Below are 17526 nucleotides of genomic sequence, written 5' to 3' on the forward strand. Positions count from 1 at the left end.
AGCCAAATTACAGTTAGGATCTCACACAGACTTTCAAAGTGCTCTCATTAACTCTTATAGCAGATGTTTGTCTACTGCACTTCCCCTTGAACTGAACTTCTTTATGACCCATTGGATTTATTCATATAAGCTTATTAGCTGCTTATTTCTTTCTTTGAAAAAGAAAAAGACCATGACCACAGCATCTTTGAAGATATTTACTGATCATTCTGAATTTCAGACATACAAAATTGTAATTTCCAAACAGCATTTTACATTACACGATTCTCTTTTTTTTCAACAAAAATAATATTAAGTAGCAGCCAACGCAAACACACAATAAATAGACGTTTTAACAACAAAGCCAAGAAAACCAGTCCATTCTTGGTCCTCGGTACGCAGGCATGAGTTTTCAAGTCAAAAGGTATCAAAAGTCCATTTCCAAATGCGTTTAATGCAGCATAATTGACAAGCACACTGTCTTTTCTGACAGAAAACAAAGACACTCAGATCAGCAGACGGACTTTTTTCTGTTAAACTGAAGCAGGTTCTTTATTTTTTATTTGCATCCAAGTTGACTCACAAACAACATTCTAGTTAGTGCCACTTCCTCATTACACTTTCGCTCAGTGTTTCTCTGGCGCTCGCAGGTGCCGGGCGACGTACCCCATCATCTGAACATCCAGACCTCATCGTGCAAGACTTTAGAAAGCGTCCCGTCTCTCGCTCACCAGCACGAGTAAGAGAACAGTGGGTATTGGCTCCAGTCACCTACATTTCCGTGGTGATAGCCGTGATGGACGGCCTGGGTGCTGTATTCGGTGGGCAGGTGGTGATGGGGAGGTGGTGGAGGAGGGGGGTATTGAGTGGACGCTGCCCCGCTCCACTGTCCCAGAGACTGTTCTGTACTGTAGGGCGTGTAGAGAGGATGGGGGCCCAGCATACCTGGCTTGGCCTGGGCTATGGCCATGTTCAGCACCCCTGCGTAGTCCTGGTGCCCCGTGGAGGGATGTGGCGGGCACGGAGGCAGGCCGAACTCATGGGCGGGGGGCTTGCTGGAGGTTTCTTGATCGGGCACGGTGGCAACATCCGGCACTCGGGACTCAAAGCTGGAGCGGCTTCCACATCCACTGCTGCTGCCAACACTGGAGGAGGACGGCGAGGGGGACTTGCCATACTCATGAAATCTGTGAAAAGATTGTGAATTTAACATCGAGACACTGACAAGGGGAAAAATAGCTTAAAAAGCCTTGTTTGAGGTCATTGTACCTGTAAGGCTGGTATGTGTTTTGTCCCGGTACAAGCTGCTCAGAGCTGTAAATTTCCCGAGGGTCCGAGCCCAGAGGGGACTCTGCACGGAGAGCGTGGCCGTTGTCCCGGTCACACACACCTCCCCATGGGGAGTAACGCTCGGCCTTCACCTCCGACTCCTTACGGCCCACGTGTTCATCATCAAGACCCTCACATGAGGACTGCTGGATATCTGAAGAGATAAATATCAAGGAGACTTTAATAAATTACAAATAAAACCACTATTTTTAGAATTTTTAATTTAAAAAAAAAAACATCTGTATTCATCAGCTAGGACAACTGAACCCAGGCTGCTAGTTAAAAGCTTACAAATCCTGTACATACAGTGAGATATTAATTTAAATGTAAAGACCATTACCTCGTGGGCTTCCATGTTCTGAATCTTTTGGCAAGTTCATCTTCTTTGCAACTCTTTCAGAATCAGCCAGATTTCTATTTGCTCGTCTGTCAAAGGAAAAGTCAAAGTAAAATAGTTAACAATGTAAAACTGTAAACAAATGTATTGAACTTATTGGAATTTTTAAAATATAGAATACATTTTTTAATAATAAATAAAAAAAAAATTACAAATAAATAAAAGTTTGTACTTCATTTCTTATTTTGTAATTTTTTTTTTTTTTTTAATGGATTCCATTTTTAAGTCCATTTTTAGAGCAACGGGTCATGAAAATAAAAATAACATCAAGATAATCTTACCTTTTAGAGTTTGTGCCCTCATCTCTGAATCCTTTGGCAAAGGGGTTGTGGTCGATTTTCAACTTTGTAATCTGTGGGAGAAATAATGTAACCACCAATCTCAGTTCTAATTAATGCTAATAAAAAAATTAACATTATCTATTCAACTTCAAAATGTATGCATAAGAACATATACATGTTTCACATAACATTATAAGGATTGGTGCTTTAACAACCATATACGATAAGAGGATGTGTCCCCACCCAAATTTTCAGAATAGTGGTCAATCGGTGTGTTGCTGATTATTACATTGTTTTAAAACTCTTACCTTTGTGTTCTGGTATGCAGTTACAGCAGTGAAGGATGTCTCGGGGAAGGTAAAGGTTTGGAAGACGCTCCAGCGTACGCTGTACAGATCATCAGCCTGGACGATATGGAAACGCGGATGGTAGCGGTGCATGGAGTGAAGGATAATCTGAATCGAAAGGAGAGACATTGGTTAAAATCAAAGTCAAATGACTATTAAACAAATGTAGGAATCAGAACAGGCTCTTACATGTCCATGTTGGTCCAGGGCATTGTTGGTAAGCTTGAGCTTGAGGAAGGACACAGACTGTTTCATCCAGTGGCTGCCTGGCGCTGGAGAATCAGGGTGTAGGTATGTCCTGTAGGGCGGCTGAGGCTCAGACTTACCAGCGACTTCCCACTTGTCCTTGTTCCACTAAGGAAAAAGAAGCATTTCATTAAATAACTGAAGACGGAATAGTGAACTAGAGCTTCTAGAATGGCCGTGACATAAGGTGCAGGGGGTACTGGGGTGTGAGAGTATGTGTGAACGAGATTGTGTGTCGGGGCAAAACCCCCCAGTGGGCTCTGTAAAAACAGGAAGAGATGGGGCTCTTTGAAGTTGAGGAGCGCAATCAGTGGTGAGAACGTTCTGGGGAGACATGTGACAACGTCCCCCAACGCTCCAGCCGTTCACGGCTGATTCCCAATTCAACAGCTCTTCATTTCAATAGGACTCTAGACTACCCTGCGACCAGAGCATTCAAATGGATAAGACTTTAATGTTTGTGATCTATGAACTTTCTTACAATCTGGTTGTTAATTGCATTAGAGAAAGACTAGATGAGGTTTTGGTTCTAACCTTATATCTCAGACCATCTTCTGGCACCATGTCCACCAGTAAAATGTACTTTGCATATGGCACCAATCCAGACAAGCTGATTTTGCAGTGTGGAAACATCCTCCTGTAATATAAGCATACAAAAGCAAGTTTAGCTCCAAGAATTGAGGTCTCAGACATACATTAATGTTTAAGAGTTTAGCTGATCCAAAACTTGAGTCAACAGATTAAGCTGTAGTTGGTTCTGAGACAGACCTGCCAGGTTTGGTGATGATCATCTCAGTGCCGATCTCATGGAAGGATCTCCACAGCTCCGGATCTTCCAGAGTCATTCGGATGTTGCCCTGGTGATAGGAATCACCGGCTCCAGCCATGGAAGGCGGAGGAGGGAGACTGAAATTGTGCTTGAGGTCTGAGGAAAAGTGGAATATTTTAGATTTTCTGTCAATAGCATTCAATGGGAGACTCTTGGAATTTCATTCAGTGCAAAACGAGTTAACAATGAAACCAAGTCTGTAAATAAATGGTGCACACCAAGAGTAAGAGCCCTCAAGTTGCATTAGAGTTAAAACAAATACTCACCTCTGATAGCCTGCATTATTTAGGCTTCTCAAAAGATGTCCTCCAGAAGAAAATGAGACGGACCAAAGAGAAGATCTGAATGAGCAATATCTAGATGATTCGATTAAAAATACAAGTTCTCCATAATAACTCAAAGGGCTTGAGTTAATTCCTACATTAAGTCCAAGGATGAAGTGGTTCAGTGTGTTGTGTCTGTCTGTTGCTTCTGCCACCGATGCAGAGGGGGTGTCCCACACCTTTAAGTGGGATCTGGATGTGGGCGGGGCTTGGACCCCCATTCCCAGCCTTTGAAGTGACACGGTGATGAGTCAATGTCATGATCTCATTGGCTGATGGGCAGAATCAAAGAGAGTTAGCAGAGCCTTGATAGAGTCCCAACAGGAAGGGGACAAGCAGAGGAAACATGTCTTTATGAACTGCTAAAGGACTTTTAAGCAAATACGTACAGGCCCAAAACATACAGGATGGCAAATCAGGCACAAAATTCCCTTCATTAATCCAGCTAATGTGAGGAAGAGCAAAGACTTCACCTTCTAATTGACAGCATTGACCCCTTCACACAAACATAATCTGACACACTCAGCGCTCGTGTTTGCTAATTCACACACACGTATCCACTAATTCTCACTGATGCTACAGACACCAGGTCCTGATTTTTACAACCAGGTCAGACCATGGCAAATAATTTGAAATGCAATTGAAGTTGTCACTAGAGTATGAGGTTCTTGTGAACTTTTTCCTTTTGATATGTTCCAATCTTGGCCTTCACATTGAATTTTAATGGAAATGCTTTTACAACTTTAGGGCGTGGCTTAAACACATCTGCAGTGATAATATTAAATCATGATGAAACTACAAAAGACCACACAGAACTATCTTAGCCTTCATTACCTTTAGGTTTGGTTACGGTTGTCTTTTGTCAACAGTTGTTTAACAGCAGTTTTGAGACAAATATTGACATACAGTCTTAAAACTAAAGCTTCTAAATGATTCTTTGAAGCCATAAGCAACACTCTACTTATCAAGAATTAGTATTTGCAGTTCAGAGTGACTATATGGTTCTTTGGAGATTCAAATATTCTTGATATTGTATTGAAAACATCAGATCAGACTTTTGGTTCTAGGAATCATCTTTTAAAAGAGAAAATAAATAGGTTCTTTAGAACTCAAGTACAGATGTTTTTAGAGAATTATGAAATTTTAAACATTCTGTTATGGCATGCTGTAAAATCCTTTTTGGTACCTTTGTTTTCAGGGGATTGATTTTACACTCTTAAAAATAAAGTTTCCAAAAGTTTTTGCAGCAGCAATGCCATAGAAGAAACATTTTTGGTTCCCCAAAGAACTTTTAAGTGAACAGTTCTTAAAAGAACCATTTTCTCGGTGTGAAGAACATTCTACAGAACCTCTAGTGGAATGGAAACGTTCCATGGATGTTAAAGGTTCTTTTTGGAACCATAGATGCCAATAAGGAACCTTAAGACTTTTTGTATGCTTTAATGTTTCAACAAACTGTTTTGAGGGATGTCCAAAATAAATGATGGAATATCAAGTACATGATTCTGACTGAATCATCTCACTGAATGTCTCAGTGAAAGTGTGCCACATAAAGTCATTATAGAGTTATGGCAGAAACCCTGGGGCAAATTTACAGGTGAGGATTACCTGAGAAGGAGCCTGTGGATGTGTGTGTGGTGGGAGGGAGGGGGTTGTGTATTCAGGGTGTCTAGACATGACCGTTCCTAGATGGTTAATCTCATTAGGAAGAAATGCTCTCTGAAGGCAGAAGGCTTTCTATTCATGCAGAGAGATACAGGCAGAGATACATAAAGAGGGACAGATAGATAGAGAACAGAAAAAAGAAAGATGGATCCAAAAGAAATGGGAATGTTTTAGTGGTTCGCAGCCTGTTAGCACCACTCATCGCAGTTTTCTTGTCTTTTTTTTAGAGTAAACATGAATAGGGAGAGTTTACTTGTGTGGATATCAGGCATTGTTATGCATCTGTGACTATAAGCTGAAAGGAGTGCTTGACTGACTGTTCACAAATTGATCTGCAAGCAGATGTGTCTTTATTCCTCTGTGCTTCTTTGGTAAAGTTGAAGATTGGAAGGCTTGATTTTTATTTTTTGATAATTAGAAGTTATGGGGAAATGGGAGAAGTTGGAAGCTTAAAGATTAGCTATACAATGGGGTCAAATAGAGAGAAAATCTGATTCTTTCCAATTTAAAAAAGATTTTTTTTTTTTTTTTTTAATTAAAGTTACGACAAATAATAAAATTCATGACTTAAAATAAATTAGAAATATTAAAGATTCTGAACTATTTCTTGGTTAATTTGTGACATTGATCTTGTGAACTCAATAGAGACTTTACTAAAAATCTAAAATTCTTTCACATTTAAAAATTAAAAGAAAGATTTAAGATTTTTCAAATTACAGTAAAAATTTCTGCAATATTTCTAGGCAACTTTGTGACTTTGACCATGTGAACTCGATAGAGACTTCATTAAAAATCCGGGATTCTTTCCCATTTAAAAATGAAAAGAAAATTTTAAGATTTTTTTTTTTTAATTAAAATGATGACAAATAAGAAAAGTCATGACATAAAATGAATTAAAAATATTAAAGATTCTGCAATATTTCTAGCTAAATTTGTGACATTGATCATGTGACTTGATCAAGTATCTCAAATGCTGCTGCCTTTACAGTGAAAGGGGGACAAACCAAATAAAGATATTTGGAATTTTAATGTTTTAATGTAAATATAAGGAAATAAATATGAATACTTGGAAATTAATTGCTTTTTTCCAGGTAGGACCTTACATAATTCAAATGGAACACTTGGGTCCATATGCAGTTGCTTTAGGGTGTTTTTCAAACAGGAATTGAAAGAGACAGAGGCAGAAACGATGACTATTGACTGGTTCTGATGTTTTAGTCATCAGAAAACACAATCCACAGTTTGTTCTGTTTCTCCACCCTGGCATAGAGCACTGTTAGCACAACTCTTTCTTATGCTAAACGCTAACTCCAGCAAAACAGACTCTTAATCACCACCATTTCCTACATTTGCAAGAACTCTCAAAGGACTGGAGCATTTGAGAACAAATACTGCCATAAAAGACCCAAAAAATGATGGCTAAGACCATTCGCGTGACGACATAATGTTGTATTGTTGATACACACTGTGAATATGTATAGGCACTGGAAGAGATGGATGTCACTTGACTCATTTTTCACATATGTACAGTCAATTTATAATTTATTATACATTAGACCGCATATAAAGCTAGACACATGATAACAATGTTTCTTCCTGGTCATGGAAACATTCGTAAATGAGCTATTAATGTTTAATAAATGTGTTATAACACCATTTAGCAGCCCTCTTAACACAAATTCAGTCTTGAGTGCATTTCTCCCTATTGATCAATGGCAAATGAACCTAAAGCTTGTTTTAACTGTTATTGTTTAGTGGCTGCAATAAAGACAATTAAAACATTTGTTCTTAAAGCAGCAGTTAAATCAGAGATGCCTTTTTTACGAGCTAAAAGCCCTCAAAAGCTGTAATCGTATTGACTGGGAATATAAGGTAGTCTAGAAGATCTGTGTTAGTCTGTTAGTACTCAAATTCATCTATACAAAGTAAAGAAGAGCATTGAAAATCTCTCACACCTCGCTCTGGAGATTAACACTGAGAGGCCTAAACCTGGAGAAAACGGCAGAAGACATTAGTCAAACACACGTTCAGCTATCTTTCCATCATGAAGGTGTGACGGCCAGGTTTCATTTCCTTCACCTGATACTGGTCAGTATGATTCACACATGGCGCGTGGCTCTCCTCACTCCTCTGAGGTTACGCACACATTGCTGCAAGACTACCGTATAGTTTTCCTAAACGTAATCCACCGGTGGCACACTTATATTAGCACTCATGCTAATTATCATTGTGTATGATCAGAGCGACTTTCAGACACATTTCGGACATTTTACACTAGATTAGGTTTGTGGTTGGTGTAAATTACTTGTGCAACTTACTACAGTACATACTAAAGTAATACAGTATTCCGTAATTAAATTCAATTACATATTTCTGTGAATTTGTTTTACTCAGGTACTATTGAAATTTAATCATGCACTTTCACTCAGTTTCATTTCAAAGTCAATATCATACTTTTACCTCTTACAATGATTTACACTCATTGCCAAAAATATCGGCACCCTTGGTAAATATGATCAAAGAAGGCTGTGAAAATGAATCTGTATTGTTAATCCTTTTGATCTTTTATTTTAAAAATTCACAAAAATCTAACCTTTCATTGGAGAATAAGAATTTAAAATTGAGGGAAATATCATTATGAAATAAATGTTTTTCTCTAATACACATTGGCCACAATTAACGGCACCCTTTTATTCAATACTTTTTGAAACCTCCATTTGCCAGTTTAACAGCTCTAAATTTTCTCCTATGATGCCTGATGAGGTTAGAGACACCTGACAAGAGATCACAGACCATTCCTTCATCCAGAATCACTCCAGACCCTTTAGATTCCCAGCTCCAGGGAAATTCCCAGGGAAATATCATTATGAAATAAATGTTTTTCTTAAATACACATTGGACACAATTATTGGCACCCCTAGAAATTCTTATGAGTAAAATATCTCTGAAGTATATTCCCATTCATATTCACAATTTTGAGCACTCCAGGGTGATTATGAACATGAAATTATCCAGCCATGGCTTCCTGTTTCACAGAAATATAAATAGGAGGGAAAACAAAGCCCAAATTCCCTTATTCATCCATCACAATGAGAAAAACCAAAGAATATATTTCTGATGTGGAGCAAAAGATAATTGAGCTCCACAAATTAGTGAAGCGGCTTTAAGAAAAGAGCTAGAGCAGTGAAAATTCCCATTTCCACCATCAGGACAATAATTAAGAATTTCCAATCAACAGAAAATGCTACGAAACTGCCTGGAAGAGGACGTGTGTCTATATCGTCCTAATGCACGGTGAGGAGGAGAGTTTGAGTGGCTGAAGACTCTCCAAGGACCACAGCTGGAGAATTGCAGAAAATAGTTGAGTCTCGGGGTCAGAAAACCTTTAAAAAAAATTGTCAAACAGCACCTACATCACCATGTTGTTTGGGAGGGTTTCAAGAAAGATTCTCATCGCTCATCCAAAAACAATCTCCAGCATATTCAGTTATCAGACACGACTGGAACTTCAAATGGGACTGGCTTCTGCGGTCAGATGAAACTGAGCTTTTTAGCAGCAAACACTCAAGATGGGTTTGGTGAACACAGGGATAAAAAGTACCCCATGTGTACAATGAAATATACTGCTGTATACCAAGGGTGCCGATATTTTTGGCAATGAGTGTAGACTTCCAAAGTAAAAAGTCCTTTTTGTAGATCATAACTTTAAACTTTCCTTTTTACAAGACAATCAAATTACACTCGTTGAGTTTTAATAGCCATCGACAACCATTACGGTTTAAACTGTTTGGATACAAAAGTCATTTGTACTTGTGAGAACACAAGAACAAATCTGTCACCACAACGTAATCATTGATCTAAATTAATGCGTTTTAATCATAGACGTTGTTTAAGATGGACAAACTTGACTCAATGTGAACATGGTTGACAATCAGTCCATAAACAACTGAAGAGTTCAGATGCAAAAGCCTCTAAATGCCGTCTGAAATTTTCTTCTAAAATAAGCATTTTTATCAGGCCCCTATATGTTCAGTTATTTCACTTTAATTGCATATAAAAGGACCTATACATTGCCATTAGAGTAAAATGACTGAACCTAAACATAGCAGCCTGATAAAAATGCTCATTTTAGATGAAAATTTCAGATGGCACTTAGAGGCTTTTGCATCTGAACTCTTCAACTATATTCCACTGTCAAAGGACTATAAAACTAGCTGACTTGGCCATTTGACAATTCCAGCAGGTTTGATGGTGTTCCTGTTTAACATCTAATGTGTCCTACTAAGAATACTGTCAAGAACCTGACATTGAGAAGATTGTGATCAAGGAGTTGATTTTATTACCCAATATATTTATTTGAAAAAACATACTTTGTACTGTTAAATGCAATAAATGTTTTGTCTAGATGCTTTGAGTTTTACGAAATGGTGCAAAAGTTCAGCGTAGGGAAGCCAATCTCATGAATTTGATTTGCAGAGAACACACAGGAATGAAATGTAATGCATTTAATAATAATGTAATACGTCACTTTGGATAAAACTGCATACCAAATGCATAAATATAAAATCACTTCAGCGGAATTGTTTCTGCCGGTTTGCTCTCACAGTCTCATCATGAATGATTGAATGACAATGATTGAATAAAAACCTCTTATTCTGACAAAGTGTAACATATATTTGATGTGGAAAATTAATGCATACCCAAGATGAGGGTGGCAGGGGGAGATGTGGAAAGAAATGCAAAAAACTTGAAGTCCAAAAACTAGAGTCTGCCAAAGATAGAAAAAAACCACTCTCACAGCAAATTTACTTTTTGTTGAAATGTGGCTAATTTGTATGAATATCGTACAATTAGGATCTGCCTATGATCCACTGATTGTTAGGTTTAGGGTAAGATCTTCATGCTTTTTTTCCTAAAAACATACTTTTTTTTTTATATATATATAAATTATATGAATTCATACAAAAATTCCACCTCCTAAAATAGTTGTTTTCTCATGTAATCAGGTTGGAAGAAATTAGATAGCATAAGCTAGCGTGTGAAGAGCTAATGCTGTCATTTGAAACAAGTCAGTCGTTGAAACGGACACCAGCCTCCATTTTAGAGCCAGGCATGCGAGACATGAACTTGCTGGCTTATTAACACCTGCGAGGTGCTTATACACTCGGAAATCAGACACATTAGACGGGTTTAATTATGGTAAGAACAGACTGTATCATTCCCTAAAAGCTTACACTTGGGAGTCATATCCGTTTCATTTTTTTTATTTTTTTTTACTTTTATTATGACAATAAATACAGCCCTGTGAGGCTACATATTCTTTAGTTTCAAGAACCCAATGCCATGGTATAGTGACTCAGCAAACGTGAGCTGCAAAGGTCAAATTTTACCTCGCTGACTTTTGCTTAACCCTCAAAATCTGCGAAGCGCATCATAAAATGATCCATATCCCCTTTGATCAGGTTAAAACATCATTAATGTGTAACTGAAAACACATGGCTGCTCTTTAGAGGAAACGTATCTTTCCGTGAAGTGTCGTATCTAAACGTTACATGAGGTTTCCTACTGTAGACCCCACAGGGATCAAGAGAGTCCCGCTGGGACGCGCCGCACTCACGCTGGGCTCCGTGTGTTTGCTTTGGGACTCCGGCAGCTGATCTCAAACCAGTTCTGCTGCTGGTTTTTAGGACGGGTGACAGTTTGGGTGAGAGAGAGAGAGAGAGAGAGAGAAAAGGACGGAAAGGTCAGAAAGGACAAACTGGAGGAAGTGGCAATGTCATGGCCAAGATCAAAACACATGCTTTCTTTCTGCTTTTCCCTGCATTTTGGCTCACGAGAACGATGAAATTGTGTTTTCTTATTACACCAAGTTAATCGCATTATATCCAAGAGATGTTTCTTTATCTGAGAGTCGAATTTGCAGGACATTCAAATACAGGAAATGCTGGAAAGAATCAAACACTGTCACTCGGTCAGATACTCAGCATGTCTTAAATCTCTTCTTCCTCCAGCTCAGCTCTGCTTCCATCCCGTATCGCAGACGCTACGGTCAGGAGGTGTTAGCCACCTCTGCCATTTGCTGTGCCTTGTGTGGACTTATCGTCACTCAATAGCTTAACAGCTGCCAATACACAGGCGCTCCGGGCTGGGATCAGACGGCTGTGGGGTCTATAAAGAGCCCCCCCGCTATGGGCCGACGAGAAATCTCACACCTTTCCCTGCATTAGCCATGCAATCTTCCCTTTTGATGCTCTAACTGGCCACTTTAAGTGCTCAGGTACGGCCGTCAGGGGGGACAACGAGGACGTTAAATTGGATGATTTTTGGATAAGTGGGGTTTCAAAAAGTGCAGAAATGCAATAAGGCTAGAGTAAATGAATGCCACCATCATACTGAACCGGCATTGTTTGTTCCATGATTTTTTCCCAGGTGTTCATGATCACTGGAGAAGGTTGAATCATGAATTGCACTCAAAAGAGTTTTTTTTTAATTAAACATAATTAGAAAAGTGTAGATTCAGAACTTGTAAGAATTTAACTTCACATTTTTATTCATTTTTTGTGAAAATTGCCATATCAAAAATCCCCTGCTATTTCTAGGGTTTCCATGATGGTGGGAACACAATATTTGGTCACACTTTATATTAGGTGGCCTTAACTACTATGTACTTACATCAAAAAATAAGTACAATGTATTTATTGTGTTCATATTGTATTGCAAAACTCTTTTGCTGCTATTGAGGTGGGATACGGGTAAGGTTAGGGACAGGTTTGGTGGTATGGCTAGGTTTAAGGGTGGGTTAAGCTGTAAGGGATGTGTCAACAGTGTAATTATAAATGTAATTACAAAAATTAATTACAGATGTAATTACATAAATAAGTGCATTGTACCAAATTATTAATTTAAATGTAAGTGCATAGTAGTTAAGGCCACCTAATATAGGTGTTTTTTTTTTTTTTATTCCAAAGGAAACATTATTTTAATATTTGTAGGTCTATATGTCTGACCAAGTTCAAATACCTACTGTAGTATTATTTTAGTATTATTTATATACTATTATACTATACTAGTATATACTAGTATGTATTATATTTTTTTTATATAATGACAAAAGCACATGACAAAATTGAACTGAAAAAAAACTGAAAAAAAAAAAATAAATATATATATATATATATATAATTATTTTTCAGCTTTTTTTCAGTTCAATTTTGTCATGTGGTTTTGTCATTTTATTAGTTATTTTTTACACTACAATTCAGCTTTATTTTTTACGAGTACTTCAGTTTATTTGTACGTTTTATCTAGCATAAATATTTAATTTTAGTTCAGCTTTATTTCAGTTAACATTTTCTTTAGATGCTGTTTTTATTCTAGTATATTTGGCATATGGTTAAAATGCCATCAACAGGTCAGGACATGTAATTGAGTACATTTGACCATTTACTACAAGAAATAGCCCAAGGCCACTTATGATTGGCTCATTCACCTGAACTAAAGGCCAGTTTCCTTACAGCCCTCCTCCAACTGCCTCAACTGATGACCCAACATAACTACAGAACTACATATTGGCCTTAATTTAGATCAAAGTCCATATATACATTATGACTCATACGTATTCAGTCAGATGGAGGCCAGCAGACGCACACAGGAGGCAAACAATCACCACCTACCCCCACATCCCCTAAAAAAGATCTGACACACATTTGGTCCTGTATGTAAGAAAACAAACCCAGAGTGTAGCGTGCCTGACAAAGGGACTAAATGACACATTGGCAGCACTTCATAAGAAACCTCTGGGAGCTGCTAATGGGTCTTAATGGCCTTCCTCAAGTCTGAGGGCTTCACACCAGCCTGGACTCAGCCTTTGACATGGCCTGGCTAAAAGACGGGGTGGTCTTCAGCCCATGAGGATTACAGGATGACTTTGAGGAGATGATGTCATCATTTCTCATAACTCCCTTTATGGAAAAAAGGTCAAAAAGTGGAGAGATTTTATAGAAACAGCATGCATGTGTATAAACACAATCATCTATGAATGGGTAAGTAGTGGTAAGGCACTGAAAAATAATTGTGTATATATATGGGTCAATATCACTGTACACTGTAAAAAAAAAAAAAAAAGTTGAGCTTAAAACATTTTTTTTTACCAGATTTTTGAGTTTACTCAACTTATTTTTGTGGGAGATTCTCAGATTTTTGTTGTATAAACTTAAAAAAACAAGTTGAGAAAACTCAAAAATCTGCTGAAGCTGGTTGCCTTAAAATTTTAAGTTGGCTCAACTTTTTTTTTTTACACTGTAGGGTGCCTTTTGGTGTCCTGTACATAAATAACTAATTTGCCATGATAACTTAACATAAAAATGACTATGAAAGGATGTGTTATATTAGGCTAAGTTTTTTTATTCATGACAAATGCATTACTTGGCTCTTTAGATACATTTTCTAGATTTTTCTAGTTTTGTGTAAGAGGATGCGTGTTATTTTGCTATGTCCCATGCACTGCTCATTGAATTTGAATGAGAGTAGAATACAGTCAAATCATAAAGTTAAAACATTTTGTTCTCTATTAATATTTTATTAAATCTTTGTAAAGCTCAATTTGAGGGTATTGATCATTGGGTAATAAAAAAATAAAGAAGCGTTTTTCCATGTCCTTTGAATGGTTGTCCACCCTGTCGTATTGGGGAATCTGCCCCTTTAAGAAAGGGCCATCCCCTTTAGTGACATCAAGACAACAGATTTTTTGTCTCTTCAGTGGCGGGAATTTCAACGGCTGAGGTGAGTAAGTTGGTGACTTTTCAATTGACAAATTTTCTTCTTCTCAGTTTGCTTACTTGTTTTTCCCAAGCTTAACATGTCCACCCTGTCGCCATAAAATATGCCAGAAGTGATTAGAATACAGTATTTTCAAAATATGTAAGTTTAAATATACCAAATTCTCTTCATCAACCAGACTAAATATTTAGCTAGTCACAGTTTGTAAGCTAATATGATAATTAAAGCTCAAAATGTCCACCCTGTCGTTGCTCCAAAATATCCACCTTGTTGGTCACTTAAATAGAGTGGACATAAACATGAATGGGGGGGGGGGGGGGGTTATATCAATGTGACTGAGTATGTAATTATATTATTTATTATTATTATATTATTTTTTAGAAGTCGAATAAATGTTTCATTGTCATATTTTGTCATGATTTGCGTGTTCTGCTTTATGTGTCCACACCGTCATGTGCTGGTTCACCCTGTGTCTCTGTCATCTTCATATTTTACAATAATATTTTAAATAATAGTTCAATCATATCTACAGGTGCTGGTCATATAATTAGAATATCATCAAAAAGTTGATTTATTTCACTAATTCCATTCAAAAAGTGAAACTTGTATATTATATTCATTCATTACACACAGACTGATATATTTCAAATGTTTATTTCTTTTAATTTTGATGATTAGAGCTTACAGCTCATGAAAGTCAAAAATCAGTATCTCAAAATATTAGAATATTTACATTTGAGTTTGAATAAATGACCATCCCTACAGTATAAATTCTGGGTATCTCTTGTTCTTTGAAACCACAATAATGGGGAAGACTGCTGACTTGGCAATGATCCAGAAGACGAACATTGACACCCTCCACAAAGAGGGTAAGTCACAGAGGTCATTACTGAAAGGTGTGGCTGTTTACAGAGTGCTGTATCAAAGCATATTAAATGCAAAGTTGACTGGAAGGAAGAATTTGGGTAGGAAAAGGTGCACAAGCAACAGGGATGACCGCAAGCTTGAGAATACTGTCAAGCAAAGCCGATTCAAACACTTGGGAGAGCTTCACAAGGAGAGAACTGAAGCTGGAGTCAGTGCATCAAGAGTCACCACGCTCAGGCGTCTTCAGGAAAAGGGCTACCAAGCCACTTCTGAACCAGAGACAACGTCAGAAGCATCTTAACTGGGCTGTGGAGAAAAGAACTGGACTGTTGCTCAGTGGTCCAAAGTCCTCTTTTCAGATGAAAGTAAATTTTACATTTCATTTGGAAATCAAGGTCCCAGAGTCTGAAGGAAGAGTGGAGAGGCACAGAATCCATGTTGCTTGAAGTCCAGTGTGAAGTTTCCAGAGTCAGTGATGATTTGGGCTGCCATGTCATCTGCTGGTGTTGGTCCACTGTGTTTTCTGATGTCCATAGTCAATGCAGCCATCTACCAGGAAATTTTAGAGCACTTCATGCTTCCTTCTGTTGACAAGCTTTATGGAGATGCTGATTTCATTTTCCAGCAGGACTTGGCACCTGCCCACACTGCCAAAGGTACCAAAAGCTGGTTCAATGACCATAGTGTTACTGTGCTTGATTGGCCAGCAAACTCGCCTGACCTGAACCCCATAGAGAATCTATGGGGTATTGTCAAGAGGAAGATGAGAGACACCAGACCCAACAATGCAGATGAGTTGAAGGCCACTATCAGAGCAACCCGGGCTCTCATAACACCTGAGCAGTGCCACAGACTGATCGACTCCATGCCACGCCGCATTGCTGCAGTAATTCAGGCAAAAGGAGCCCCAACTAAGTATTGAGTGCTGTACATGCTCATACTTTTCATTTTCATACTTTTCAGTTGGCCAAGATTTCTAAAAATCCTTTCTTTGTATTGGTCTTAAGTAATATTTTCAAAGAACAAGAGATGCCCAGAATTTATACTGTAGGGATGGTCATTTATTCAAACTCAAATGTAAATATTCTAATATTTTGAGATACTGATTTTTGACTTTCATGAGCTGTAAGGTCTAATCATCAAAATTAAAAGAAATAAATATTTGAAATATATCAGTCTGTGTGTAATGAATGAATATAATATACAAGTTTCACTTTTTGAATGGAATTAGTGAAATAAATCAACTTTTTGATGATATTCTAATTATATGACCAGCACCTGTATATAATCCAGTGTGTTCAATAGCTAGGTGTGGGGGCAATAACATGCAAAAAAACTGCATCCAAATATCAGTTTTCTCCAAAAAAGAAAAATACATGTGCGAAGTACAAAGAGTTTCTTTAATGGTTTACATAAAATCTTTTATGTATTTATAATTTGAAAGCAAACAAATAACCCTGTTTAGGAATGTGACATCATACCTTTCAGAAAATATAATTTGCATCTTAAATTTTGCAATGAAAACGTATTTAACAGTCATATATATGTCCATGACAGGGTGGACATATCTTATGGTTTATGCTTCAAATAATGGCCCAAAAAAATGTGTGGGAGCTCAGCTAATATGTTTCTATAGTACTTGAGTGTCTGCTATTTATGATTTGACATAAAGCGAATGGGAAATTAAAAGTATTGTGAGGGTTGAAAGACACTCAGTATGGTGATATTGACCCATATTTCATCTCAACACTTTACAGGTCACCCATTTTTGCATGTGGTTTCAGTTATTCCAACATTTTATTCAAACTAAATTTAGTATAGGTTTTTGTATGAAAGTTACTGATGAATCATGATTAATTTGTGACAAATACATTTCTACGCTGATTTTATGCACAAATTGCTAAAATTCACACACTTAGTGCAAGAGACCCATTCTTCTCCTAGAGAACATCTGGGCCCAGTTGCATAAACACACTGTTAGACTGACCAAAGGGTAATCAGTCTTATTTTATGGATTCTGACTAGGCCAATATAGTTTACGTAACAGACTTTAAAAAGTTATGACCAACTCTAGACTAAGTCTAGTCTAGTTTAAGTGGTTTATGCAACTGGCCACTGATTGGACAAAAATCTGTGTAGTGCAAGATGAGTCAATAAGTGATTTTGCTCCATCTTTCTTTTGGAAGAGAAAGATTGTACATTTTAAATGTTTATATCTGCTAAAAGTGAATTCTGACTGTGTTTAAAGTCACTGTTATAGAAGTATCGCAAGTAGATTGTGACGTACTTGCAAAACAGATCATGAAAAAATAAAATAAAATAACCGCAGTTGCAGTTAAAAAGGATGAAGTTTAAACTGATTAAATGACTGGAGATGTCCTGCATAAGTCACCAATGAGAAGTCTTGTCATAACACCAGATCCTCTTATTACATTTTGATTAAACTGTTTTTTAAAAATGAAACGTATACATGATGAATAGTTTA

The 17526-nt window shown here is 37.5% G+C and overlaps 1 protein-coding gene across 1 annotated transcript; it reads right to left on the reverse strand.

Annotated features, from left to right (window-relative positions):
• Positions 1-243: 243 nt before the first annotated feature.
• tbx16 (T-box transcription factor 16) lies at positions 244-6380 on the reverse strand. The gene is made up of 9 exons (XM_058783889.1): positions 3675-6380; positions 3348-3504; positions 3114-3216; positions 2523-2687; positions 2295-2441; positions 1987-2057; positions 1649-1734; positions 1249-1462; positions 244-1166 (listed from the first exon to the last, which is right to left on the reverse strand). Exons 1-9 carry the CDS (start codon positions 3688-3690, stop codon positions 707-709), a joined length of 1419 nt encoding a protein of 472 aa, XP_058639872.1. The 5' UTR covers positions 3691-6380; the 3' UTR covers positions 244-706.
• Between the last annotated feature and the right edge of the window lie 11146 nt (positions 6381-17526).

This window comes from Onychostoma macrolepis, chromosome 08, assembly GCF_012432095.1.
Source record: "Onychostoma macrolepis isolate SWU-2019 chromosome 08, ASM1243209v1, whole genome shotgun sequence".
NCBI lineage: Eukaryota > Metazoa > Chordata > Actinopteri > Cypriniformes > Cyprinidae > Onychostoma > Onychostoma macrolepis.